General features: G+C 37.2%; 1 protein-coding gene across 20 annotated transcripts in view; it reads right to left on the reverse strand.

Annotated features, from left to right (window-relative positions):
• Window positions 1–27,149, reverse strand: part of EPB41L2 (erythrocyte membrane protein band 4.1 like 2) — a 225,325-nt gene that overhangs the window by 44,240 nt on the left and 153,936 nt on the right. For all 20 annotated transcript variants that reach the window (XR_004029359.1, XR_004029358.1, XM_030809682.1 and 17 more), the window contains exons 5-12: window positions 25,610–25,652; window positions 20,903–20,978; window positions 17,365–17,583; window positions 15,889–15,976; window positions 10,947–11,099; window positions 10,329–10,426; window positions 6,264–6,436; window positions 1,059–1,231 (exon numbers count right to left, since the gene is read on the reverse strand). Coding sequence is in view for 18 of the 20 variants with exons in the window: in XM_030809682.1 (XP_030665542.1) it covers window positions 1,059–1,231; window positions 6,264–6,436; window positions 10,329–10,426; window positions 10,947–11,099; window positions 15,889–15,976; window positions 17,365–17,583; window positions 20,903–20,978; window positions 25,610–25,652 (1,023 nt within the window). In the remaining 2 variants the exon portion in view is untranslated. The remainder of the gene's footprint in view (window positions 1–1,058; window positions 1,232–6,263; window positions 6,437–10,328; window positions 10,427–10,946; window positions 11,100–15,888; window positions 15,977–17,364; window positions 17,584–20,902; window positions 20,979–25,609; window positions 25,653–27,149) is intronic.

A 27,149-nucleotide genomic window follows, 5' to 3' on the forward strand; every position in this document is an offset into this window, starting at 1 on the left:
AAACACTATACGGCCGGGCGCAGTGGCTCATGCCTGTAATCCCAGTACTTTGGGAGGCCGAGGCAGGTGGATCACTTGAGGTCAGGAGTTCAAGACGAGCCTGACCAACATGGCAAAACCCCGTCTCTACTAAAAATACAAAATTAGCCAGCGTGGTGGCAGGCGCCTCTGATACCAGCTACTTGGGAGGCTGAGGCAGGAGAATCACTTGAACCTGGGAGGTAGAGGTTGCAGTGAGCTGAGATCAAGCCATTGCACTCCAGCCTGGGCAACAAGAGCGAAACTCCGTCTCAAAAAAATAAAAAAATTAAAAAAACAGAAAACACCATGAATCAATATGATGGATTCATTTGTTTTTATCTGTGCTTACTTCTAATGTTGCATGCAAAAAAAAGTCGCTTTGTGCAGACACAGAAAAGAGATCTGAAGAATTCAAAGGCTTCTCAAATCAATATTCAAGTGATGTTACTGCCCAAGGTAACAAAAGATAACAGTGACACATTTGAGAACACAATATGGGTTACTTCTCCATTTCACCATGGTGTACACACAAGATAAAGCCAAAAGCAACACACCATGTTCTCACTCTCTATTCACAAAACAATTACTTTTTCTTGAGAATTTCATTAATTATAGATTATTAATGAATACATTTGTTTATAAAGATTATCTTTGGTGATGTCAAAAAATTCAAGTCAATAATTGAAATAATCAAGAAGCTACATTTTAAAATTTACTTGGACCAAACCAAAAATAAATTTCAAATCATCATAGCTTTTCTACTTTGGGGATTCAATTAGATAAGGTGATTATGAGGACAGTCAAAAAGGCCAGTAAATTGCTTACTTGCATTAAAATAATTTACATTGAAATATTCTGCTTTGAACAACAATCAAAGAAAGGTTAGAGACCACTATGTATATTTGAAAACAGAAATGACCAACGGAGAACAGAGAACAACTAATTTTAAATACTTGATTTCTGAAACAGAAAATACAACAGATATCCTCTAGGTTAAGTAAATGTTTAAAACCACATACTGTGCTAATTTACCATACCTTTCCTTCAATGAGTTGCAAATGTGGGGCTTTAGTTGGGCTTCTCACTTCCCTCCTGCCGTCCCCACCTTGTACCACGGCAATGCTGACAACTCCAGGGCCATAGGCTGAAATCTCCCCAGCAGTGCCAGGAAAATCTTTCATAAGACTTTGGTCCACGTCACCAATCGGAGCTAGCAAAGAGTGACAATTTTGGATTATTTTAGGACATGTGAATTGTAAACTTTATGGAAAATTTCCCCCTTAAGGAAATAAACAGGCAGCATATAAATAGTGAACAGGAACAGAGACACTGCTTGAGCTCTGAAAATACCCACCACATAAAATAAACTAATTTTTAAATGTTTACCAAATTCTGAAAGTATTCTGAATTTTAATGCACTGAACTACACCAGGGTCTCAAACCACCAGGTATTGGAAGGATAAACTCAGATCATGGAACTGACCAGTAGGAGGAGCTCTAAGACCAGCTGAAACACCAGAGTTAAGGCAAACAGAATTACAAGGTAAGCAGTATTTTCACACTTTGGTCTCCTACAATTTATTTCTGAATCTATCTATTGCAACAAATGATTATGCAATTAAGATGATTTGCTCCAATAAGTTTTAAGAATTGCTCCATAAAGGAACCTTTAATTTGAATATCATTCAAAAGATAAAATAGTAAATAAAAAACAGTAAAGGTAAATTTTAGGGATTTTAACTTCTATATTTAATATTTTTTATTTTTTAAGCCCCTTCCTCAATGTCTCAACATGAACTATGGTAAATCTATACATAGACACCTCCCTCATCCCAGAAAACCTGGCCCTCATGTGCTCTCTTCTTCTCTCCTACAGATAGGCAGAAATGTATATTGTATTGAAAATTCTGTCATATTGCAGATCAAACCAAGACTACCTCAAACATCAGCAAGGCAAAGTGAGTAGTAGGTGGCAGGACCTCTGTCCATCTGTAGCTCCTCCCCAAACAACAGAACTACCACAAGGTCATCTCACTTTACATAAAAAGTACTCTACGGACACCATGAAGTTTACTCTGGTTCCATGTCCCAAGGGAAGCCTGGTCAACACAAACACCTTTAGACTGCAAGCTCTTGGAGGGCAGGATTGTGTGTGAACTACCATACTGAACTTGAGAGGCCTCAAGCACTTTGAATACATGTATCCCAAGATACCCCTCAATCCACAGCCTTCACCTGCCCTGTCCAAAATTTAATTCTTTCCCAGACCTTTTTCACAAAACACTCTTCTCATATTTGCTCCCATTTGCTTGAGCTGGGAATGTGAACATCTTCTACGACTCTACCCTTCACCCCTCAACACCAGCAAGTCCAACAAGGTCCTTGTATATATTTCTAAACGTGGCCAGTTCTTTCCATTTCTAATTCTACCACCTCGCCTTGCGGAGATTTTCCCAGCCCTTAAATACTCATACTTTGAATGCCCATATCAAATCATAGTCAGTATTAGAATAAATTTCCATTTTACATTAAGTATAGTTATTTTCCAGCTGTGTTTGTTGTTGTTGTTGTTGTTTGCTTTTGAGACACGGTCTCACTCTGTCACCCAGGCTGGAGTGCAGTGGTGCAATCTCGGCTCACTGCAACCTCCGTTTCCTAGGTTCAAGCAATTCGCGATTCTCCTGCCTCGGCCTCCTGAGTAGCTGGGATTACATGCACGTGCCACCATGCCTGGCTAATTCTTTGTATTTTTAGTAGAGATGGGGTTTCACCATGTTGGTCAGGCTGGTCTCAAACTCCTGACCTTGTGATCTGCCCTCCTTGGCCTCCTAAAGTGCTGTGGTTACAGGTGTGAGCCACCGCGTCTGGCCTCCAGCAGTTTTTTTTTTAATAAAAAAACTTCTAACAAGATTTAAATAATTTTCCTTTGGAAAGAATATGGCTATGATGAATTCTTTTGCTTACAATTACGATTTCTACACACCTATTATACATACTCAGAAATTTTGCAAAATGAAAAAATCTGACCTAGAAATGGCTTCAAATGTAATGTTATTAAAATTTGAATATCAAACTAAAAGTTATTAAAGTAGACAAAATGCTGACTTTGCATACTTTTAAACACTTATTAATTTCAGCATGCAGTTTCTTGTATTTTGAAGCCGATACATTTATTCAGGTCTTAAACATCTGAGAAGCTTGTAGGCCCCGGCACAGAGCCCAAGATACCAAATGGCTAATTGGCCTACTCCCACTAAAGGGAAGACCACCATCGCTTTCACCTGGACCATTCCTAACCAGCCTGCCTGCTTCCTCGCTCAATCTAATTGTTCTCTTGCATCAAATGATTTTTTTTTTTTAAAGATAACACTGTGCTCTTGCGTGCACATAAACCCACATAAACCCTTCAATGGTTTCCTAGACCACATGGAATAAATAAAAACCACATTCTTCACCATGGCCTCCAAGGGCCTGCATGACCTGACCCAGGCTTACCCCTCCCGCCACTTCCTAAGCTCTGACTACACTTGCCTTCTTTCTGTTCCAGGAATGTATCCAGCTCTCCCTCGCCTTATAGCTTCATCGTTGCTGCCTCTGCTACCTGGAATGCTTTATTATTAAATATCTCTTGTCCTTTTCCTTGGCTGCCTCCTTCTCATCCTTCAAGTCTCAACTGACCTGGTTCTTCCTCAGATAGGCCTTCCTTCCCTGATGATCCTATCTAAGTAATGTCCCTGTTCATTATACTTTCCACCTTCAGGAAATCACTTGGTTCCTCAACCCCCAAATGCATCTTGGTTGTTGGTTCTCTTAAATGACTGATTTGTCTTCTTTGGGGTTTGATTTTCTAATCTCGGAGGAGACTCCCTGTCCTAAAACAGCTGTTCTAGATTGATTTTTATTTTGATACTTGATCTTTAGATTGAATCCCGGTTTTCACTTGCTATGTAATCCATAAGAGGATTTATTTTAATTTGCCAAACTTTAAAGTGAGGCTAATATACCTAAATTATTCAAGCCTTACTTAAAAAGTAAACAGGAAAAAGAAAATACAATACATGAAGACTACAACAACAAATGGTATGTTGATAAGGAGTGGTAAAGAAAATAGCTCAGTGCCAGGTTACAGCCTAGCTTTGCTTTGGGGGAAAAAACGGAGAATATAAGCCCTAATCAAAGAGTTCACTGGCCGTCTGGTCATGTATTGGCATTAAAAGCCTCCTATTTTTCACAATAACACAATAATCCTTTTGATGACTTACCCATCTGATGAATTACGGCGTCCAAAACACAAAGAGAAAAATAATGGATTACTGTGCCATGTTTGTTGTTTTTACTTGTAAAAATCATTGTTTTCAGATACAGACCTCCTATAACCCTCTGCACTAACTGCCCATACAAGATGGTGGATTTCCTTGAGCACAGTTTGTATACCTCAAAAAAAAAATGCTGTTTTACTGCTCTTTTTAAATGCTAAACTTTGCAATATAAGAGTTATACAGCCTCATAGTTTCAAACAAATGCTGAAAACTGTGTTCCAGAAAGAGCAATGATTTCTCTCAGGGCACTAAACAACAGTAACTGCATTTATTCGGCACTTGTATAAATTCTCTGTGGCAAGGGGCAAGGCTTGGAAAATATTTACATGGGTTGGCACATTTTTCAGATTTACTTGGAAAAGTGCTCAGTTGTTGAAGAGCTAAAAGATACTTTAGCGGCGATAGTACATTAACAATCAACTGAATTTAAATCATTTCCACAATTCCGGAAATTTGTTTAAAGCACAGTTCACCATCCCCTTGCACATTTCAGGATTTAATAACTATATACCAAAATCCCAACCAACAAATCCTGGCAAATATCTCTATGTGTCCACCTGCATTTGTTTTCCAAGTTTTTCTTCTAGGAAAAGCAGATGAAGGCAATCCATATGAATCCTTCACTATTAAGAAAGCTTTTTAATCTGTTAGCATTATCTGATCTGTTTTACTCCAATTATTTAAAATATGTTATTCGAGCTTATATTTCAGAAAAATGTAAGCAATAAACAAGAAAAAAGTTTCTGCTAATAACTAGTAGTAAAACACAATTTTCAAATTTAGTATTATTATTATATATATATTTTAGTTCAATCAACCAAAAATGTTGGAAAACTATTTCTTTGGGTAGAAAATTATCCATACTAATCATTTCCTATTACAAAGAAAGAATATTCCTTCATAAGGCATTCTAATATAAATTTAACCTTAGCTCTTTTATAAAAAACCTATTATTAACCCATTTTGGACCAGGTAATTTATATATATATATATTTTTTTTTCCATGTATAGTTTATATAAAACTTATTTCATGTGTAGTTTATATAAAACTACAAAATGTAGCTAATTAGAATTCTAATAGAAAAAAAATTCACATTTATACATATTTTCCCTTGGGCTAAAGAACAAATAAACACATTATATTTACTTTCTGTTAAAATGCTGTATGTAAAATGAATCCTTTGAAGCTACTAAAGCTTTCTCATAAGATGGAAAGTTTGGTAAGTTGTTTCACTCATGAAAATTTGCTGATGCAGGGAATGTTTTATGTTCGTCTGAATTAAGGTTCATATGCTACCATACGAAAAAACCCTTAGAATTACATTTTGCCATTAATTAACAGGTTCAGGAAATTGAACCACATAAAACACATCACGATCAAGAGAAATCAGTAAAATGTATGTGTCCAACATCTCATAAATGAGAACTCTTAACAAATATTTGTGTGCGCTGACAATACAGGTTGAGTATCCCTTATCTGAAATGTTTGGGACCAGAAGTGTTGCGGATTTCTAATATTTTTTGTATTTTGAAATATGCATTATATATACTTAGCAGCTGAACACCCCAAATCTGAACATATGAAATCTGAAATGCTCCAGTAAGCATTTCCTTAGAGCATATGTCAGTGCTCAAAGACTTTCTGATTTTGGAGCATTTCAGATTTTGAGATATGGAATGTTCAACCTGTTTTAAAAAAAACAAGAAAAGAAAAAAGTATGACAACTTCAAAAAAGAGTAAAAACTCTAAAACACAAGATTATTTTCTTGTAAGTGTAAGTAATAGCATTTTATTTACTCAGGAAAAAAATGGCTATCCCTGTAGGGTATTTCTGATGGCCTTATTAACTGGATTAACATTTTCTGACCTCATGGGATTAGAGAAAGGTGAATGAAAATCAAAATTATCATAAATGTGTTTACCTCCATCTAGACTCCTGGAGACCCGTTTACTAGAAGTGCGCTCAAAGTGTGGTGCTGGCCTATCTATGAGGGTGCTGGCCTGGCGGGTCTGAGCTTGGGTGCGGCCACTATAGCGAAATTTGGACCCCAAGGTCAGGAACTTGGCTTTTGGTGGCTGCTCTGGAGAAACAAGCCTATAGGAGGAAAAAAAAAGAGAGAGAGAGAGAGAGAAAGGGGAAGCAAAATTAGACTTTATGGATTTTTTAAAAAAAACTTTAAAGCTATGTACTTTCATATCTCATTTTAAGTATGATTACTCAAAAACTAAACTTTCTAAAGAACATTATTTATAAACCCTCCTACACACACAGCTTTATGATGGTGATGAGTAAATCCACATTCATGTATTCATGAATAATGTTCTTCTCCACCTAAGCAAAGAAACAGCTGTTCTCAGTATATCAAAGGTTATTTATTTGTATTAGCTTAAATCATTTATATAAACACATGTCTGAATTTTTGCTTCTAGCTATAAGCACCAAGTAACAATCCATTACCATTAGTAATTCTTAATATTTATGCCTATTTCTCCTGGGGAGAAAACATCTAACTCAGGAATCTGTTCCATTAAGTGATTCTTTCCCATGAAGAACACGCCACACAGTGGATCTGTAGAGATGGCTAACACCCCTTCTTGCCAGCTCAATTCTACTGCTTAATCCCTGGGTTCATAAAGAATGAAATCAAACTTTCTTGATGTCAAATATTTCCAGGATTATATAAAAGCATGTTTTTAGCAAATGGGCCAATCTTTTTGGGAGTTCAACTGAAATTATTTTGCTCTCTTTGATCAAAAGTTGACAAATAACAGAAACATAATCTCAGAGCTCTTAATTTATTAAATAGGAAGACTTTTGTTGACAACTCAAAAACATGAAGAATTCCACCAAAACTTTTCCTATCATTTACTATGGAAGAGTGATTTCTTAAAGAACTCTATCATTTCAAGTATTTCTAGACCTTCTGTACAATTTTTTTAGAAATCACCTTCTGCAATAAAGAAAAAAAAAAAGAATCCCTGCACAACACTCAGAATGGTGACAGCCTCTATTAAATGCTCCAAGCAAGGGTGTCAGCTTTATTTATTTATTTATTTATTTATTTATTTATTTATTTATTTAATTTTTTGAGAAGGAGTCTCGCTCTGTCACCCAGGCTAGAGTGCAGTGTTGCAATCTCGGCTCACTGCAACCTCCACCTCCCAGGTTCAAGTGATTCTCCTGCCTCAGCCTCCTGAGTAGCTGGGATTACAAAGGTACACGCCACCACGCCCAGCTAATTTTTGTATTTTTTTAAGTAGAGACACGGTTTCACCAGGTCAGGCTGGTCTCAAACTCCTGACCTTGTGATCCACCCGCCTCAGCCTCCCAACGTGCTGGGATTACAGGCATGAGCCACTGTGCCCGGCCGTATCAGTTTTATTATTACATTATTGTTCCACTAATATCAATCTAGCTGATTGGCTATCAATTAATAGATCTGTTTATAGATTAATGGCTTCAATCTGCAAGCCACTATAATTTTCTAAAGAAATCATTTGTACCTTTCGTGATAAACTGAAACGGAATAAATTCCACTGATCTGATTCAAAGCAATCTATAGACAAAGTATGACTGGCCCTTTGTGTTAGATATATTCTTTTACAAAGCTTTGTAAGCAACATTATGCAAGGTTTAAAAATCTAAAACTGCTTTTGTTAACCATTATATCAAAAGTTTGCAGGAGCAAATTGGTCTACTTTTAAATTGGAGTCCATGGTACATTAGCAAAAATGAGGAGGCCTGAGACTTTGCACAGCTAATGCATCTCGGAAACTCCTGCTACAAGAATACAAGAAGAGGACAGCACAGAGGTGAGGAATACAGGTCTCAGAATCAGGGGGCCTGGTCCCCATCTCTGATCAGATGCCTGGCTGCTGTGCTCCTCCATAGGCACCGATCTCTAAGCATCAGCTGTCTTGCCTAGGGCGAGAAATAGACTACCACAATATAAAGCAATCAATTCTGTGTCTGACTCTAATAAATGTTCAATGAATGCTAGCACTTGTCATTTCTAAACAGATTATTGCTTTTTTTTTTTTTTTTATCATTATGTGACAGGGAAAGCTGTTGTCTGCCCAGCTGGGACCTATGTCATAAATGTCATCTACTAGCTTTATATGAGCTGGCTCATGTTGTCTAGAGGAGAAATTCGTTATGGCTACCAAGAAAAATTATAAAGTTTTCAAAGATTTATATGATCAGTGTAACTTGAGGGATTCAAGTATATTTTATATTTCTCCTCGAAAATTAACATATTAGTATTGAAAAATAGATATTGGTCAATTTAACTTCAAGAAAGAATCATTTTTGCCAGCTGATAATTCACATTAAAAATAGCAAACTGTGATACCAAACTAAGAATAATGATAATGGTGAAGATAAATCTCATGATATGCCAGAAATGGTTCTAAGTTGTTTCATGTGTGTTATGTCATTTAATTTTCAAAACAATCCTATGAGGTAGATACTAGTATTACTATCATATATGGATGATGGAAGTGAAGCAGAGAGGTTGGGTAACTTACCATGGTCACACAGCTTGTATTTGGTAGAACAGTATTAGACCGTAAGTCCAGAGCAAAAACCTTAAAGATGAAGGATCTAGATACACAGATAGCTAAACTGCAGTGATAGAAAACTGAGGAAACGGAGAAAACAAAGATAAGCAAACTACAGTAAAAAATATGTCCTTGAAGAAAAGTATAAAAAGAGACAAGATATAAGCTAATGATGGTTAGATGATCAAAGATTTTATATATAAAATCTTATAGAACCATATATATATGTATTTGTTGTTGATTTTTAAAGAGCAAGATGTGGACATATTTTTTAAAGAGCAAGATGTGGACATATTTATTGGCCAAAGAAGCTAAAGGTACCCATTAGAGAATAAATAATTTACAAAGCAGGATACTTTGTGAGGCACAAAATTGAGGATCAAAGCAGAGGAATGATTATCTCCTCCTTGAGACAGGAGAAGACGGAAAGAATGAATGGGAGGAGAGAGGAGCGATGCTTCATTAAAGGCAAAAGGGAAGAAGGGAAGGTGCATGAAACCAAGAACACTCATGCACAGCTTCTTCTTTCAGTCATCAGCACAGCGGAGGGAATCAGAAGAGGAAGCAGGGGTGCCTAGGGACTCACGAGGACAATGAGCATTTGGAGTGGCAAAGGAAGTCAAAGGACAAATTGCTTGCCTAGCAGCACTGAGGATCTAGCTCACACTGGAAACTATCTGTAATAGCACTAATCCATAGAGTTGTGCTATTTTTTGTTATATACAGTAACTGCATGTGTCACAACAGTTGTACTATTTAAGGTAGCACTTGGACAAATCAGGTCCAAAAGTGGTGAGGTCAGGACACAGGACTAATCCAGGACTAGCAGACAGAGAAGGTAAATGTGCAAAGAGGAGAGTAGTCTGAGGGGGTCAGAACACTCCTGATAAAGCAGTCAGACCACAGGGTTCAAGTTGGTTTGGGAAAGAAGTTAAGTCAGGAGGCAGCTGATGGTAATAGCGAAGTGAAACCTAAGAGGAGGGATAGTGGAAAGAAGAATGGTAGCAGGCATGAGGCAGTGTGGCTGTGGTGGAAGGAAAGATGGTTAGAGTCAAAAAGTGGAGCTCTGGACAGCTGCAGGGGCAGCTCAGTTCTCAATCATGACAATGCATGGACAGAAACGGACCTGGGAGGGACTGCAGACAAAGGAGATGAGGCAAGGAGGGGAGAAAAGAGTCCAAAGGCAGGGGGTTAATGCATCTGCCACATTCCCCACCACTACCACCTCCTAATTCACAGAGGTTACTAAAAGCGATACCAAGCTGTTTTCTTTCTTTCTCAGAAAAAAAGAGAGACAGAGTCTATGTTCCCCAGGCTGGTCTCAAATTCCTGGGGTCAAGCGATCCTCCCACCTCAGCCTCCTGAGTCAGTGGAATTACAGGTGTGTGCGATCATGCCCAGCTTCCAAGCTGCTTTCCTAAAATTACCTGTAGAAAGTATGATGTTCCACGCACACTTTCCATAGTCTTTTCGCTGCCCGGTGGTTTGGCAGTTTGAATCCAATGGTACTCTCAAACTGTTCCAGCTGGAATAAATCCATAAAACAAATCAGCATATTTCCTTAAGAACTGACTAGAAGCTACTGAAAAGCATGGATTCAGATGTTTCTGTTAAAAGCAATTATTCTTCTCAAAAAAGGTAAATATTGTATATCTAATATAATCATATAAAGATGAATTTCATAGACTGCAATACTATTTTCTACAAAAAGCAAGTAACAACTACTCACATAAACCAACTCTCCTTCAATGTTCACTAAAACTCATCTTATGCTTTCCTAATGATAACAGCTTAATTGATTCAACAAGAAAAAACGAGTCCACACCTTATCACGTTTTCTTTGTTGTAAAAAGTGTGATGGTTGCTTTTTTAAAAAACAGACCAGATATATATATGCTGCAATTTTACCATTAAGAACCCTGACCTTTTACAATGGAAGAATAAATAGTTTATTTTCTTAAAATTTTAGAATTAATGGAAAAGAATTTTTAAATTCATGGTCGTAAAGAGGCTAACAGCAACTGATTAGAATTGTCTTTGCTTACCTCTGCTGGTCTGACTTTAATGTAGAAGTTACTGCGTTTATAGGAAATTTTTAAGATTTTCGGCCAAGCAAAACGATTGATTCGCAGTCTGTCTTTGTAAATGAGAAGTCCATTAGCACATACACCCAGCTTGATGTCCACACCTTCTGAGTCCTGCCAAGCATAACCCAATTAACCATGGTTAGAGCTGTGAAAGTTATACAAATCAAGAAGCTAATTAGCTCCCTCAAATCATGATCAGGAATGCCAGTTTAACAGGGTTTGTATTTAAATTTTAGTGACAGTACGCACGTTAATGAAAACTACGGTGCACACACATACATGTTAAATTTATTCATCTTCAGGGATCAGGTGTGATTTGCCAAAGAGTTATGGCAATGTGACTATAGGACACAGTGTCCTTCAAAAAGTGTAATGCATATGTTCTCAAGCTCCACTGTAGGAGCTAACAGAGAAGAAAGGAAGCAGAACTAGAGATCTTGAAGATATGGGAAATAAAATGAGCTTTTCCTGCAGGCTAGTCCAGCCTCAGGGACAGTCTGTTGGCCTACCCTAAGATGTGTTCAACCATTTTCCTTTAGGTGCATTTACCTCAGATGGACTACCCTAGCTAATAGCTCTTAAAATTATGCCAATATTTTGCAAAACACCAATCCCTCGCAGATAATTTCTCTTCCAGGCTGACAGTGCTGAAATCTCTGAATTCTTTCAAGCAGTTCTTCATTAACTTAGAATGCTGACAACCAGTTCTCATTAGGCATTCCTTTGGCTGGCATGTTTCAAAGGACTGCAGACTATTCTTGAAGTTATTAATAGTTTTCTTTCCCTAGAGCTTTAATTTGGAATCGATGACGATCTAGAATAATCACAGGCCTAAATTATGTTTTAAAAACCAAACAAACTTACAGACAAAAGTGAAAACCTGTCTCCTCACATTTCAAGTAGTGAAGATCTAAGATGCACGTATTCAAAATATACAAATTGTTGTTTATCTCTAAGAGGAGAACTGGCTCTCATTCAACATATGTGAAACTGAAGACTACCGCTCAAAGATATTCACATTTTCAGAAATCACAAACAATACGAAGCAAATTCTTACAAAAAAATGCTGTAACAAACTCCATTATTTAGCCTAACTCCCAATTTAATAAAAGGACAACATTTTGTCTATCTTATTACTCAGAACATTTTGATACCATTTAAATCAGTTTTTTATAAATAAAAGTATAGTATTAGCTAATTGATGCCAGTTGCTTTCTCTGCTGTAACACTTGAGTAATTCATATACACAAATAAAATTACATTAGACCAACTTGAGCCATTTTAAAAAATCCAATCAATTGCTTTACTCACCCTTATCTTGGCAGCCACAACTCTCTCTAGGAATAGACTAAAAAGCTGGGGTGAATCAGGCACAGGTGCCCAAGCAACTTGGCACCAGACCCCATGGTGTGTTTGCCAAAACCATCACTGCCCATGGCCACGGGGAGCAAGGCAGAAGATTGCCTGAGATGGCATGTTCTTACCACAAGTGGGGAGGCAACCCGCATTTGAAACATTGAATGAGCCATCTCTAGTCTGAAGCAATCTTTGGACAGGACAAGGAAGCTATTTTATCTTGAAAATAGACACAACTCAGACTCAAGTAAATCGGTTGATTTTTGTTGTTCTATGTAATTATTTTAGAATTACCAGTATTTGTGTGAATAGAAATGACAGATGAAGGGTAGGAAGTGAAAGAGGAAAAGGCAGGCCTCGAACCTTCATATGTAAGTTATGCCACATGGTATCAAAATCAGAAAAATAAACTAATGAAAAGGAGCACCTTTTCTGCATCGCTCACTGCCCCATATGGAGATGGCTGGCTTTCAAATGAGTTCAGTATAAAGGGAGTTCTCGCAAAGGATCAAGAGAGGAAGGGAGGTCAGGGTGTTTAATACCCAGATTCCCTCCCTACGCGGTCACCTAAGGCTGACTATGTCCCTCTGACAATGGCTCCCCGCAAAACGGCCCTCTCCACACATACCTCTCCTTGGGAGTTTTGGAAACCACTCTGCTCTGCCCTCCCTCCTTCAGACAGACCTAGACAGATTAGGATAGCTGCAGATATTAGCCTGGGGCTACCATGGGTGTCCTGCTTCTCTTACCGTTTCTCTGCACCTTTGTTGAGATTCCTTTTATTTAACACTCTCCAACTCATCCTAACATGAATATGACATTACAAACTCTTCTAATTAAAAAAAAATCTGATTTTAAGGCAATGAAAAATAAAGACACAAAACTTTAAACGACATGAAATATGAAAAGTTCTTTTAAACTGCCACATATATTCTTTTCAGTAAGCCACAAATATCCTGCTTATCAAATATTATCTAAGGAGTCTATTGGATGATAAGCAGAATGAAGGTTATCTTGAATTTTTTTAGTGTTCTGCTCCTAACTACACAGCAAGAAAGAATATTATACTTAGAACAGAGTCCACAATTTCCTACTCTTCTAAGACACAACATTAAAAACAAGAATCCTGAAACCTTACATAGGGCAGCTTTTGCCATTTAAGAGTTGGTTTCTAACTAACGATCAGCAAAGTAGAGCTGCAAGATTTACATGTGGCAAGAATGGCAGGGTCTAGAGGAGGAGAGGTTTGGGAGGTCTTTTTGGTCCCAAACTTATTTTTTCCTTCCTCCCTATTTCTGTTTCTTGGCTAACCTAGCCTGTCCCCATTATACAGAAAATGATATGAAAAACACTGGAGTGTTAAGACAATCTGTTTCACCTCCTACTAGGATTTACCAGACGGTATCAGGCAGATAGACCATTTAACAATACACGGCTTTAAACAAGTCATTCTCTGAACTGTTTTATGTAGCTGTAAAATTTAAAAACATTCAAACTTTAAATGAGATGGTATACTTGTAAAAAATGAGACGGTATGAAAGTACTTTTTAAAATTAAGGGCATACGGCATCTAGTGGTTAAAAGTGATGCTGCCGGAGACGACTTACTGACAGAAAAATCTTACAATAGCAAGTTAAAGAAACTAACAAAAACGATGCTCATAGTATGACCCCATTTTTAGAAGGCATGTGAATTCAACTGCCCAGGGATCTAAAAAAACAAAAAAAAAAAAAAAAAAAAAAAAAAAAGAAAAGAAAAAATGTATTAAGAGTGCTTATTTCTGCATAAAAAGATTTAAGTGATCTTTATTTTCTTCTGTTTGTCTCTATTTTCTGTGATGAACATGTATTAGTTTTGTAATAAAGAAAAATATTTAAATAAAGGAAACCACTGAGGAGAAAAAGAGTGCTTTGTAAAAGAGTGCTTTGGAAACCACTCTGCCCTCCCCTCCTTCAGAAAGACCTAGACAGATTAGGATAGCTGCAGATATTAGCCTGGGGCTACCATGGGTGTCTTGCTTCTCTTAACCGTTTCTCTGCACCTTTGTTGAGATTATTTAACACTCTCCAACTCATCCTAACATGAATATGACATTACAAACTCTTCTAATTAAAAATCTGATTTTAAGGCAATGAAAAAGACAAAATTTTAAACATGAAATATGAAAAGTTCTTTTAAACTGCCACATATATTCTTTTCAATAAGCCACAAATATCCTGCTTATCAAATATTATCTATGGAGTCTATTGGACGATAAACAGAATGAAGGTTATCTTGAATTTTTTTAGTGTTCTGCTCCTAACTACACAGCAAGAAAGAATATTATACTTAGAACAGAGTATGATTAATAACACAATTGCAAGAATTATTAATCAGAGGCCTAGGGAGGAAAGACATCTTTGTGTGGGGAGCTTTCCTAGAGATTTCTCAAATCATATAATCTGGGCTTCTAAACAACATCTACAGATTGGCAGGGTCTTTTAAAAGCACGCAACCATAAGGACATGTTGACTTCGGACATATTTCTTAAAACCAAATCCATATTTCACCTTGCCTGTCATTCTCCTCCTCGACTCTCCCCACTACATAATCATCTAAACTAGAACCATGAAGTAAGTGATATTGTTACTGGCAACCAACTATAGCGATGTGCGCTTACATATTACACTTTTTGACTTATTTCTTTATGAACAGGATTTGTCTATTCATAACTCATACCCTGTGACTGTCGTTAGCACACCGGAACGTGTATGCTTGCAAAAATATGTATGTTATTACATGCCTAATTTATCGTGTAAAGTGGCCTATTAAGTTCTGTTGTGATTTATGTTTCTCAAATCCCCCCTTAAAAATGTAAATAAATATCTTTTAAATAACTTTTAAAATTATTTTTTCAAGCATTATATTTTTGAGATTTTGATCTTTTGGGATTATGGTGTTCAGAATTATGATTGGCTTCCCATGTCCCCATTGTCCCACTCTTTTACCATCTTTCAAATTAGACTGAAGGTGCTTTATCACCCAGAGCCTGGGCCCGCCTACATTATCTTTCACAAAGTACAAAACACACCTACAGGGAAAAGACAACTCTAGGGCTCCTTCATCACACAGAAGCTTTTTGGAAAGTGGTCCCATGCTGCTTTTGCCCTTTTATGGTTGCTAAGGTCTGCTCTCCTCTCCCAAGACAGAGGTGGGAGAGGGAACTGAGACAGACATAGCACTTGGCCTAGCAGAAGCTGCGATGCAGAATAAACCAGGATAAGTGGTGAAAAAAAAAAAAGGCTGACAAGGTGTGTCACAGTAAGTACCTATGAAAGGGAATTAATTAAAAAGACTGGGAAAACAAGTGGTAGGGAGAGAATACGTGGTCCCTCCCACAACCATACACCCCATAATTAGTCACCAAGGAAATATTCCAGAGACCCTCAATCGAAGGCAAATATCCTTTTCCCAAAAATAAGATGTGCTATCCTGAAACTAGAGCCCTCTCAAAACCTCAGTCAACAGACTGCTGTGATGCTACTCCCCGTTACATTTACAGTACCTTGGCATGATGTAGGTCAACGCCATACATGGAAAGCCTCTTTGCATTTTCTAAGAACTGGGAATCGGCTTGTGCTGGAGATAAGCCCCTGAGAATCAAAAGAAACAGTATTATCTTATTAATGGATGCAGAGCAAATGTAGTCAGAATGGGAGGCGTGTCTGCGCTCAGAGGGTTTGGAGGAGAGGAAGTAACCCAGCCAAGTTGGCAGAAAAGTAGGAAATGGTAAGAAAACAACTCTCAACCTCTAATATTTTTCCCTTAAGATCCTATAATCTAAACCTGCTAAACTGTATGGAGGTATACCTCCACTCTTACCCATTTTATCTTAAAAAGTTGCTTTTGATTATTTCCACTAAGGAAAAAAGCCCCAGCAACAGAGTACAACATAAGTACTGGAGAATAAAAAATAGTGATCTCATCTTTCTGTGATAAACACATTCTTACTCCTTCATTTTATTTCACTAGAGTTGATCATAATAAAGATTGAAATTACTTGTATTTGATTTTATACCTATGATAGGTAACACAAATCACATTCTGTCCATACTGAAATTATTTCCATTCCTATCTATATGCCCAGCTAAATAAACTTTAAGCTCCTAAAGAGCAAGATCATGTCCCATTAATTTCACATTCCCCATGGCATGTCAGTACCTGATATTTCATATTAGAATTATACAACAAATGTCTATTGAGTAGAATTTAAGTAAATTAATAAGAAAACATTTAGAGTCAAATACCGTATTGTTTTTTTAAAGAAAAATCAATGAATGTGGCCTGTTTAAAAACCTAATTTTTGAAAGTTCCTTTCAGATCACTTTAGTAAATATTTAATAAAACTATTAATTTTGCAATATAGAACAAATTATCATTTTGTAGCTAGCGTTATAAAAATTTGTGTAAAAAGTCCATTTTCTTTTCACACACGTATAAATGTTCTCAAAGCATAATATGGTATTAATGTAATGTTAGTAATCTTAGCTAAACCAACAGGTCATCTTCCAGTGGAACCACCTGTACATTTCAGTTACTATTCCTACGTCCATCACCACCTACACTGGTCATTCAAATCCTAATGCCTCCTTAACTCCCTAGCTTTCTTACCACATATAGTAATAAGGACAATTATAAGGCAGAAGAAATATAAAGTAAATGTCAAAGAAGTATGTGGGCATGTTTGTCTCCAATGTGTATGTGTTAGGGGAATACAGAGAAGAAGGTGTCATGGGGAAAAGTACATTTTTCCAATACATGAAAACATACGGTCTCACGAGCATAGTTTCTCACATGATAGTTATAAAAATAATGAAAGGATACCTCAAGGGCTCCACGTTGCCTTGATTAGTGCTAGGTGAAACTCCAAAAGGAAAAATTGGATAATCCTGTAAATCGTGCTCAAATGTCTACTAAGTGCTACAAGAGAAGTTATTTAAATCTACCATGGCCATTCTCTCCAGTAAGCAAGGCAGCAGACCTGTGGGTTTTGTGCAGCTCTGCCACCTTCTCTTCCAGCTCCTTAGTCTGAGTAGGGGCAAACTGGAATTCACTGAGGTCGATGCTGCCATGTTCTTCTGGATCATAGTCACCAAGTTCAGCCTGCAGGGTGTAGGATCCCAGGAGAGCATGAGTCACAAAAGAGCAGGGCAGGCGGCCAGAGGCAATGTCCTGCCGGAGCTGAAGGCACAAGAAGTATCTGTGAGGGGCAGAGGGGGAAAGGGGTCAGAGGAGAACCATTAGGTGAGATTGGAACACTCACAGTCCTTAAAAGCTAATACCCCTTTGAAAACAAATATACAATATAGGAACTCTTCATATCCACAGCAAAAATCATCTTCTCTAATAAAAAGCCTCAACTTGTTCCTTGGGCTTCTAAACTTGTGGCTTATTTATAGAAACTGAGTCCAGAAGGCTAATTTATATATGTGTGTGTGTATATATATATATGATTACTATGAAGACTTTTGTAACTGAAGTAAAAATTTCAATCACTTAAACTGTGTCCTTGGATTTCAAACTGTAATAAAAATTAGCATGCCCCTCAAAACACGTAAAGATTAATAGATTAAAAAAAACTAGTCTTAAATCATTTGTAAGAAAAGCTAAGGTCACCCACCCTTTATCATCTTGACATTTCTTCTTTTCCAGAAACACCTTTAACAACAGTTATTGGTAAATCTCTACTTTGAAGCCCTTACTTGTCCACTTACCCCATCTAAAGCAGTAGCTAGCTCAGTTTAGTAGAAAAGGCCTGGGCTTTGAAGCCAGGAAGACCTGACTCTGTATGACCTTGAGCAAGTTAATTTACTTGCCTAAAGGTAATTTCCCACCTATAAGACGCTAAGAACTCTACCTCCCTTTGAAGATGAGCATGAACATTAGATAATATAAATAAAATATCTGGCGCATGCTTAAGAATCAATAACTAGTAGCTATAATAATTAGTGGCTATAATAATGTTTTTCATTCAATGTTCCATGTGGCTCACTACAGTTATAAAAGAATTTCCGTTTTCCATGAAATAAAATGCAGAAACGCGTGATATATACTCTGTGGGTTTTTTCCACCCCCTTTTAAGCCCCACTATCAATTCCTCTTGGTAACATTTTAAAATGTGATTTCTACTCTCTAATTTCACCACTTGCTATGGTCACCACGGATCCTCCCAAATCAACAGCAGAGTCCTCATTCTTTAAGACCTTTTAGAGACTGGCATTCATACTGGCAGCTGGCCATATTAGTCCTGTGGACACTTGCCTGGCCTGGGTTTTAGGGCCCAATCCTCTTCCTGCTCTCTACCCTACACAATCAAATGGGGAGTGCTGGCCTCTGGTCCAGGCCTTGTTGTTACTGGGTCAGACAGCACAACCCAGCACATGGGGCCAGGTCAGTTCAGAACCTGGACTACCACCCAAATACATCATCAGGCAGGGCAGGGACTCTGTTTATCATCACTGTAGTCCCACAGTTACTAGAGGACTTGCCACATGACAAGTGCTCGGTAATTGAGAGACTGAAAGTCTTCTCGCTATCACTACAGTATTTTGAGTATTTTATGTCTTGCAGAAGTTCTCCTTTTAAGGAGGATTATATTTCCTTGACCTGTAGAAAAACATAAGCATAACTGTACATACTTCAGAAAACTGAATTTTCAACCATGGGTCCAGGTTATCCTCAAATTCTCTAATCAACAACAGTGATAGTTCTCCACATTTTATGGAAGTTTTAGAACCTAAACACAAAGATTCCATCTTGTTGCTTCCTTTTATATTATTGTCTCTGCTTTTCACATTAGTCCTTTCCTCTGTTTTCAAAGCCTAAGTCTAAACCCTAAAAACTTCAAACAAAAAATGGCATGAACTTCCTGAATTACCCAACTGTACTTTCACACAGCACTATGAAGCATTCTTCAAACATTATTCGAAATAGTGTTCTTGCCCTTCTCAGAAGCCTACCCCACCTTCTAAATGTTCACTCAAGTCATGGTGAAGATTTCAATCATGACATTTAAGCTTCCAGGCCACAAGTACAGGCAGGTGGCTGGTCTCAGGCTGCACCACTGAGACCTTTAGTTAGCTAAGCAGACTATATTGTTCCTCCACTAGATAGGGAGACTGTTCAAGTTCCATTTATGCGGAAAACCAAAGTACTTACTGATGCTACAAACTTGCAATCACCAAAGGATTATCATTCCCCAAATTGCTGCCAGGAGGAGTGTATGTACAGAGTGTTGGGTCACAAAGCCCCAATTACATGCATTGTTCAGAGGCACTCCTGCAATGAAGCTCTGCATCCTGCACACACCATTCGGTCAGGTTTTATGCTCTCAGTAGCTCACTGTGCAGTTACAAAAGCTACTATTTATTATTTACTAGGTGAAGCTAATTCATTCAGAGCTTAATTAGTACATTCCTATTCAGCAACAAGTAGTTTAAAAAAAAAAAAAAAAAAAGGGCTGGCCTGCTATGTACCCAATATTGGAAAGAAATTTCCATCCTTCCTATTTCACATGGATATTATGCACTCTTAACCACCTCCACCAACTTGATGTCTGACAACAAAACTGGCCTAGCAGAAAGCATCAAAGATACAGGAACTAAAGACAAGCAGACTCTTTTGCTAAGCCCCTCTAGTTTTCTAAAAGTCATGCACTGCACACAGTTGTACTTGACCATGTAAATAACCTTTTAAAAATATGGTATATAAAAATCATCCTTTAAAAAAACAAAAATCAACCGTTTATACTTCCTCTTACCAAAGCTAAGAAATGCTATCCCTGGTACCCAGTGTAATCAGGCTAAGATTTCAAGGTACTTGTTGATTGATTCACAATGTTTCTGGTACCCAGTCTAATTGGGCTAAGATTTCAAGGTACTTGTTGATTCACAATGTTTCTTGGTTGCCATTCAAGTACTCAGAATCAATAAATATTCTCTTGCTCCTAATCAGAATCCTTTCTTTACAATTCAAGTGTATGTTCTTATAGCTCACACAATCTCCAAGGAGATAGAAATGAACTAGCTATTGACTCTACGTAAGAAATCCTACCTTGTTTGGTTCTGGAGGGAGAAGAGAGAAAGAAATTACCAGTTCAATTGGCCTTTTAAAATAATTTCATTTTGCTAACGTCATATCATCTTTGTAATATGAGACCAGTATATAAGCACACCTGAGTTATATACAATAAAAATGACCTTGGTATTAAAATCTCAAATATTAAATATTAGTGACTTTTAAAAGTATAACATAGAAAACAAAGTTGTCAGCAGTATCATTTTTAAAATTTTCATTACTAGAATATAAATGAAGATATAAAAGAAAGTGAATAAAATTTTTGAAACTGGCAACATTTCAAACTATTTTTGGATGTACCCATTTTCAAGGAAACTTCTAAAATTTAATTTAAGAAAAACTGTTTTGGTTTTCAATCCTGAAATTACCACTATGCTCCCAGGGCACAAAAATAAATGAGAGCTGTAAGGAAAGGTTCATTTAAAAATGCAAATATAAAGTACCTGGTGATATCTTCAGTCAGTTGAGAAGGATCAGGAGGATAAAACTTCACATTAAAAGCGAATAGCCAGGGAAGGTCTGTAATTATTAAATATCACAGTTACGCACCCAATTAACAGAAGAATGACTACTGTGATAGAATTTAAAGGTCAAGGATCAAACAGTACAGACTAATCCAACTATAAATCAGCGTGCAGAATTTTTTTATTTAAATAAAATTAAAATTGTTTATAAAATAAAAATGAAATAAAAAATAAAATAGAAATCAATTACATAAATAAGCCACCATTAAAGAGTAATAGGTTCTCTTTCTTATAAACATTTACTGGTACCTCAACATGTGTTTTATATGGTGATCTATTATACAAAAATTTTAATATAACCTCCATGTAATAGTTCTGAGATAAGACTCGATTTAACCACAGGATCTCCTGTTGCCAAATATTCTCTACCCTTTTTTTTTTTTTTTTTTTTTTTTTTTTAAATTCAGGATTTCTACATTGTTGTGAGGAAGGAGAGTAATGATCAAGAGATAATAGCTATTTGAAAAATTATTAATGGGCTATTTGAAGAAGGTGTTAAAAGAGATCCCAAGAAGGAAAAGCATGGTATAATTTCATGATACTTTAGGACAATACAATTATTTCCCAGGTTTTATAGAGTAGGTGTAAGTATATTCGTATATAACATACACTTGGCTGTATTGTGCCATAAAGAATGAATAAGTCAAGCAACCATATCATAAATGGCTTGTTAAAAGTGAAAACACTGCTATTTATATGTAAAATTTAACTGCTATTTTGATAGATCATGTGTAGGATAGCTTTAAAAAAACTATGGGGGAAAGGGCAGGTATTATTTTCCTAATGGAATCCAAATAATCCCACTAGACTGAATTTAGAATTTGACTTCAAGTTCATAATATTTTTAAATTAAAAAAAAAAACCGTGTGTGTGTGTGTGTGTGTGTGTGTGTATATAAGTTATTCTTTTTTTTTCCCCCTGAGACAGAGTCTCACTCTGTTGCCCAGGCTGCAGTGCCGTGGCACAATCACGGCTCACTGCAACCTCGACCTCCCAGGCCTAAGTGATCCTCCCATCTTAGCCTCCCAAGTAGCTGGGACCACAGGCATGCGCTATGATGTCCGGCTAACTTATTTTTTACTCTTTCAGAGACGGGGTCTCCCTATGTTGCCAGGCTTGTCTCGAATCCCTGGGCTTAAGCAATCTTCCCACCTCAGCCTCTCAAAGTGTTGGGATTACAGGCATGAACCACCACGCCCAGCCAAGTTATTCCATTCTATACATATTTAAAGACCTTATGAGATGTTTAATTTATGAACTTGAAGAAAAATTCCTTGAATCCCATTCTCTTGTTCAGTGTGGCATTTTGTCCTTTGTTTTACCATCAGCACACTATCTTTTCACTCAGTCAAATATTTATTAAATGGCTACTATTGTATACAAATGCATTTTTGCTGGATTTTGGCTCAATGCATCACTGATTCAACCAATGAAGTCAATCCTGCTGAACTTAAGAAGCAGATTTCAATTCTGCTTTACACATTTAAAACATAATAATGGGATAGAAGATTTTCCTGAATATCAAGATATATGAGGTTTCCTGGCCTATAGCACCATGATGACTGTCAAATATCCATGCATCGTGTCTGTGTAAGCATTTCTTCAAGGTGACTGCTAATCTCGAATTAAGTAAAGTTATCACAGGATTATCATTTCTTAATGGCTCCTTGTTTGTTTTCTAGGTAATAAGACTAGAACATGCTTGCCTGGACAGGACTCAGAGACATTTCTACTAGACCACATATTTTCTAATATACTTCCAAATCTAAAAGCTGTTGAAAGGTACCAATAATGCTAAGCTTTTTAAAAACTGACAAATAAAAATGGTATACATTTATGGTATATAATATGATGTTTTAAAATACGTATACATTGTGGAATGGCTAAATTAACCTAATTAACATATGCATTACTCTTCACATACTATTTTTGTGGTGAGAGCACTTAAAATCTACTCCCTTAGCAGTTTTCAAGTTAAACTTTTAATTTGATTACATATTATTATCATCATCATAATTTTTACCTAGCTGTTTATAAAGAGTCCTTCTAGCTACAGAAATGTTTACATACTAGTCATATGCAAGCCTTAGACATATAGTCTTATTTATGTTTGAGAAAATAAAGGTTTTAAGGCAAATTTTAAACGAGAATCATTAAGTTGTTGGTTGTCATAGGTAACTCAAAAAAGATTAATATTTGTCTTCGCTAACTGCCTATGAGCTGAAAAATAAAAATAAAATTATAGCAGAGACCAAGGATAGAATAGGCAGGTTTTTTTGTCCATTTTAATACAGAAAGGAAGAGGTAGATACAACTGCTAAAGCTTCATTTCCTCAGCCTGCTTTCATGATGGGTACAGTACAGGATGCCATTTAAAGAACTTGTTCCAACAGTTTTAAAAAGTCTAATCTTACTGTTACTCATATTGCCAAACCACAAGGGTAAAAGTTCTGAAATAACTTTTTGAAACTTCACAGATAATCAAAACATAAGAACATGATTCATAATCGGCAAGAGGTTTGGCTTCCAAAAGTTAGGAAATCTCCATGACTCTGAAGAGAGTGGCACAAAAAAAAAATAACAATCAAACAAGAACCCAAACAAAACCATAGGAAACAACTCAATGGAACATCAATCATGTTTCAGAGGTTGTCCTGTTCTCTCTCTGTTTGGGTCACTTGGCAGGTCTGGTTTTAGAGAAAGTATAAGAACTAAGCGTCTGTAACCTTTTTGAATGCATGCAATTTGCAAAGTACCAACTGCAGAAGGGACAAAGGAAAAAGTTTCAAAGCTCTGGTACTGTTTCTTCCATAAGGCAAGCATAATGTATCTGGTGTCTACTTATTCCTCTTCTTTTTCTCCCTTTTCCATCATGAAGCAAGCATAAATGGATGAAACACCAAGAAAATAAATGCAAGAGAGAGAATGCGGGAAAGCCAGGAATAATAATCAAAGGATAGTGACCAACCACGCCAGCCTGCCTGGGACTGGTTCCAGCTTTAGCATTTAAAGTCTCATATCCTGAGAAGCCCCTCAGTCCTGGGCAAATCAGGAGGTTGGTCACTCTAATCAAAGACGTTTTAAAAAAGGAAAATAAAGATGAGTCTACAGGGAGAGGAAATGGGAAAAATAAGGTATATGCTCAGAATAAAAAAAGAGAGTAGGGAAGCAAAGAAATGACAGGAAGACTACCAAAAAGATAAATAATTCAAGAGAGAAAGAAATAAAGAAAACAAATGTGAAGAACCTAAAATGGGAGCTAGATGGTAGACAAAAAGGGCAAGAAGGGAAAGGACAAATTGGTTTCAGTATTTTGACCTTAGGAATAATAAATAAGGAAGGAAATGAAATCAACAGTACAAAGGGCATCTTGCAGGCTGGCACCTGGAGAAGAGGTTTCTCCTGAGACAACTCTGGGCCCCACGGTTGAGGAGGGCTGTTAGGAATTTACCAGCCTTCAGATTTTATTCTCCAGATCAAAAAATTCCAACTGCCTGTAGCTGCCTACCTTCTCTGCTTCAGTCATTCACAGACCCTGAAGTAGGTATCCAGATTCCCTAACAGAGATTTCTCTCTATTGATCATGTTTCTTGGCACAGATACCAAAAAAACAGCCACAGGCAACACAACCTGCAGAGGCAGAACGTATAGAGAGAACTGAAGCTGGTTAGAGTGGGACCCTTGGAGTCATTTTCAGATTGTACAAGAACAAACGGGAAAAGGGGAAGTAAGGAACAATAAGGCCTAACTACAAGCCCAGGCTCAAAGAGTATGCAAAGTGGCCTTGGATTGTAGAACCAATGAGCAAAGATGGCAGTGACCTCAGAGAACTGAAAAGATTGTTCCCCTTGCTTCTCCCCAAAGAGTCCTCACTCCAGTACATCCAGGAACAGTGTCTCTATATGTCTCTGTGGCCAAAGATGTGCATATTGAACTAATTATACACTTTTCAAAATGAAGCAGACAAAGCAATAGTATCAGGTCTCACTGGAGTAAAATTTAAACAGAAAGTAAAATTTACAGAAAAATAGCTTCTCGGCCGGGCGCGGTGGCTCAAGCCTGTAATCCCAGCACTTTGGAAGGCCGAGGCGGGCGGATCACGAGGTCAGGAGATCGAGACCATCCTGGCTAACACGGTGAAACTCTGTCTCTACTAAAAATACAAAAAATTAGCCGGGCGTGTTGGCGGGCGCCTGTAGTCCCAGCTACTCGGGAGGCTGAGACAGGAGAATGGCGTGAACCCGGGAGGCGGAGCTTGCAGTGAGCCGAGATCGCGCCACTGCACTCCAGCCTGGGGGACAGAGCAAGACTCCGTCTCAAAAAAAAAAAGAAAAGAAAAAAAAGAAAAATAGCTTCTCTTTCTTTCCCAGAAAAAAAATATCAGATGTTACTTGGTAGGACATTCTGAGTGAATATTTAGGAATGTGAGTCTAGAACCTTCTCAAAAGTAAGAGCACCTGAGCCATGTACGAAACAGTCACAATTCCACACAAATATTATTAGTATTATTAACTTCTAAGATGGCATAAATGCAAAATAGAACTGACCATTCTATTACTGATCATTTATATCACAAATAGATATCAAGATATCTTAACTTCAAAGAATGATTATTTATATACTTACTTCTCAGTTGTCTCTTTATTTCTTTAGCAGGATCTAGCCAGTTCTGCATGAGGGAAAAAAAATTAATTCATAAGAAATATTCTAGAGTCTAAAAGGGAACGGTTTACAGTTCACATAATTATTTAAGTGTAAACACATTTTAATAAAGTCCTATTCAAAGCAACCTGCACCTATCAGCATTCCACTGGGCTAAGTATCGCTTTGTTCTTGAGGACATATGTGTGTAAATGTGTTAAGTGTGTATTATAAGTAAAATATTCACATGCTTTTAAGGTGGGTCTCATGGGCCTCATTCTCTTGCATCTAAAATGGTCCAAATGATGAGACATATCTTCACACAGTGTTTATTCTGTAGAACTGCCAACAAATAGCCCCTGCAGACACTGAAATGAGAGCTCTTCAAGGACAATAATGGGTTCTTAATCATGAAGGACAAAGTGTGAAAATTGAAACTGTTGACTAAAAGTATATATACACCAATCAAACACAATTATCTCAACTCCTAAAACCAACTCCTCCTCCTCCTTAATCCTCCCTTTCCCTCCAACTCTGTAATTGTAAGGAAAGGTAAGGTCAGATTGGAGACAATATTTCCCTTCCTGGTCTTAATATAACATCCTTCTTTCTTCTTAACCTCATTCTAAGTTGGAAGTAACAATCGCAAGGAACTCCTTAAGAAAACTTTACTCAGACTGCTGTGCTGGCAGCCCTGGCCAGGGCAATCATGCAAGAGAAAGAAATACAGGGTATTCAAATAGGAAGAAAGGAAATCAAACTGTCTCTGTTTGCAGATGACATGATTGTATATTTAGAAAACCCCATCGTCTCAACCCAAAATCTCCTTAAGCTGATAAGCAACTTCAGCAAAGTCTCAGGATACAAAATCAATGTGCAAAAATCACAAGCATTCCTATACACCAATAATAGAGAGCCAAATGATGAGTGAACTCCCATTCACAATTGCTACTAAGAGAATAAAATACCTAGGAATACAACTTACAAGGAATGTGAAGGACCTCTTCAAAGAGAACTACAAAGCACTGCACAAGGAAATAAGAGAGGACACAAACAAATGGAAAAACATCCCATACTCATGGATAGGAAGAATCAATATTGTGAAAATGACCATACTGCCCAAAATAATTTATAGATTCAATGCTATCTCCATCAAGCTACTATTGACTTTCTTCACAGAATTAGAAAAAACTACCTTAAATTTCATATGGAACCAAAAAAGAACCCATATAGCCAACACAATCCTAAACAAAAAGAACAAAGCTGGAGGCATCACACTACCTGACTTCAAACTACACTACAAGGCTACAGTAACCAAAACAGCATGGTACTGGTACCAAAAAAGATATATAGACAAATGGAACAGAATACATGCCTCAGAAATAACACCATACATCTACAACCATCTGATTTTTGACAAACCTGACAAAAACAAGCAATGAGGAAAGGATTTCCTATTTAATAAATGATGTTGGGAAAACTGGCTAGCCATATGCAGAAAACTGAAACTGGACTCCTTCCTTAC

The sequence above is a fragment of the Nomascus leucogenys genome, chromosome 3, assembly GCF_006542625.1.
Source record: "Nomascus leucogenys isolate Asia chromosome 3, Asia_NLE_v1, whole genome shotgun sequence".
Taxonomy (NCBI): domain Eukaryota; kingdom Metazoa; phylum Chordata; class Mammalia; order Primates; family Hylobatidae; genus Nomascus; species Nomascus leucogenys.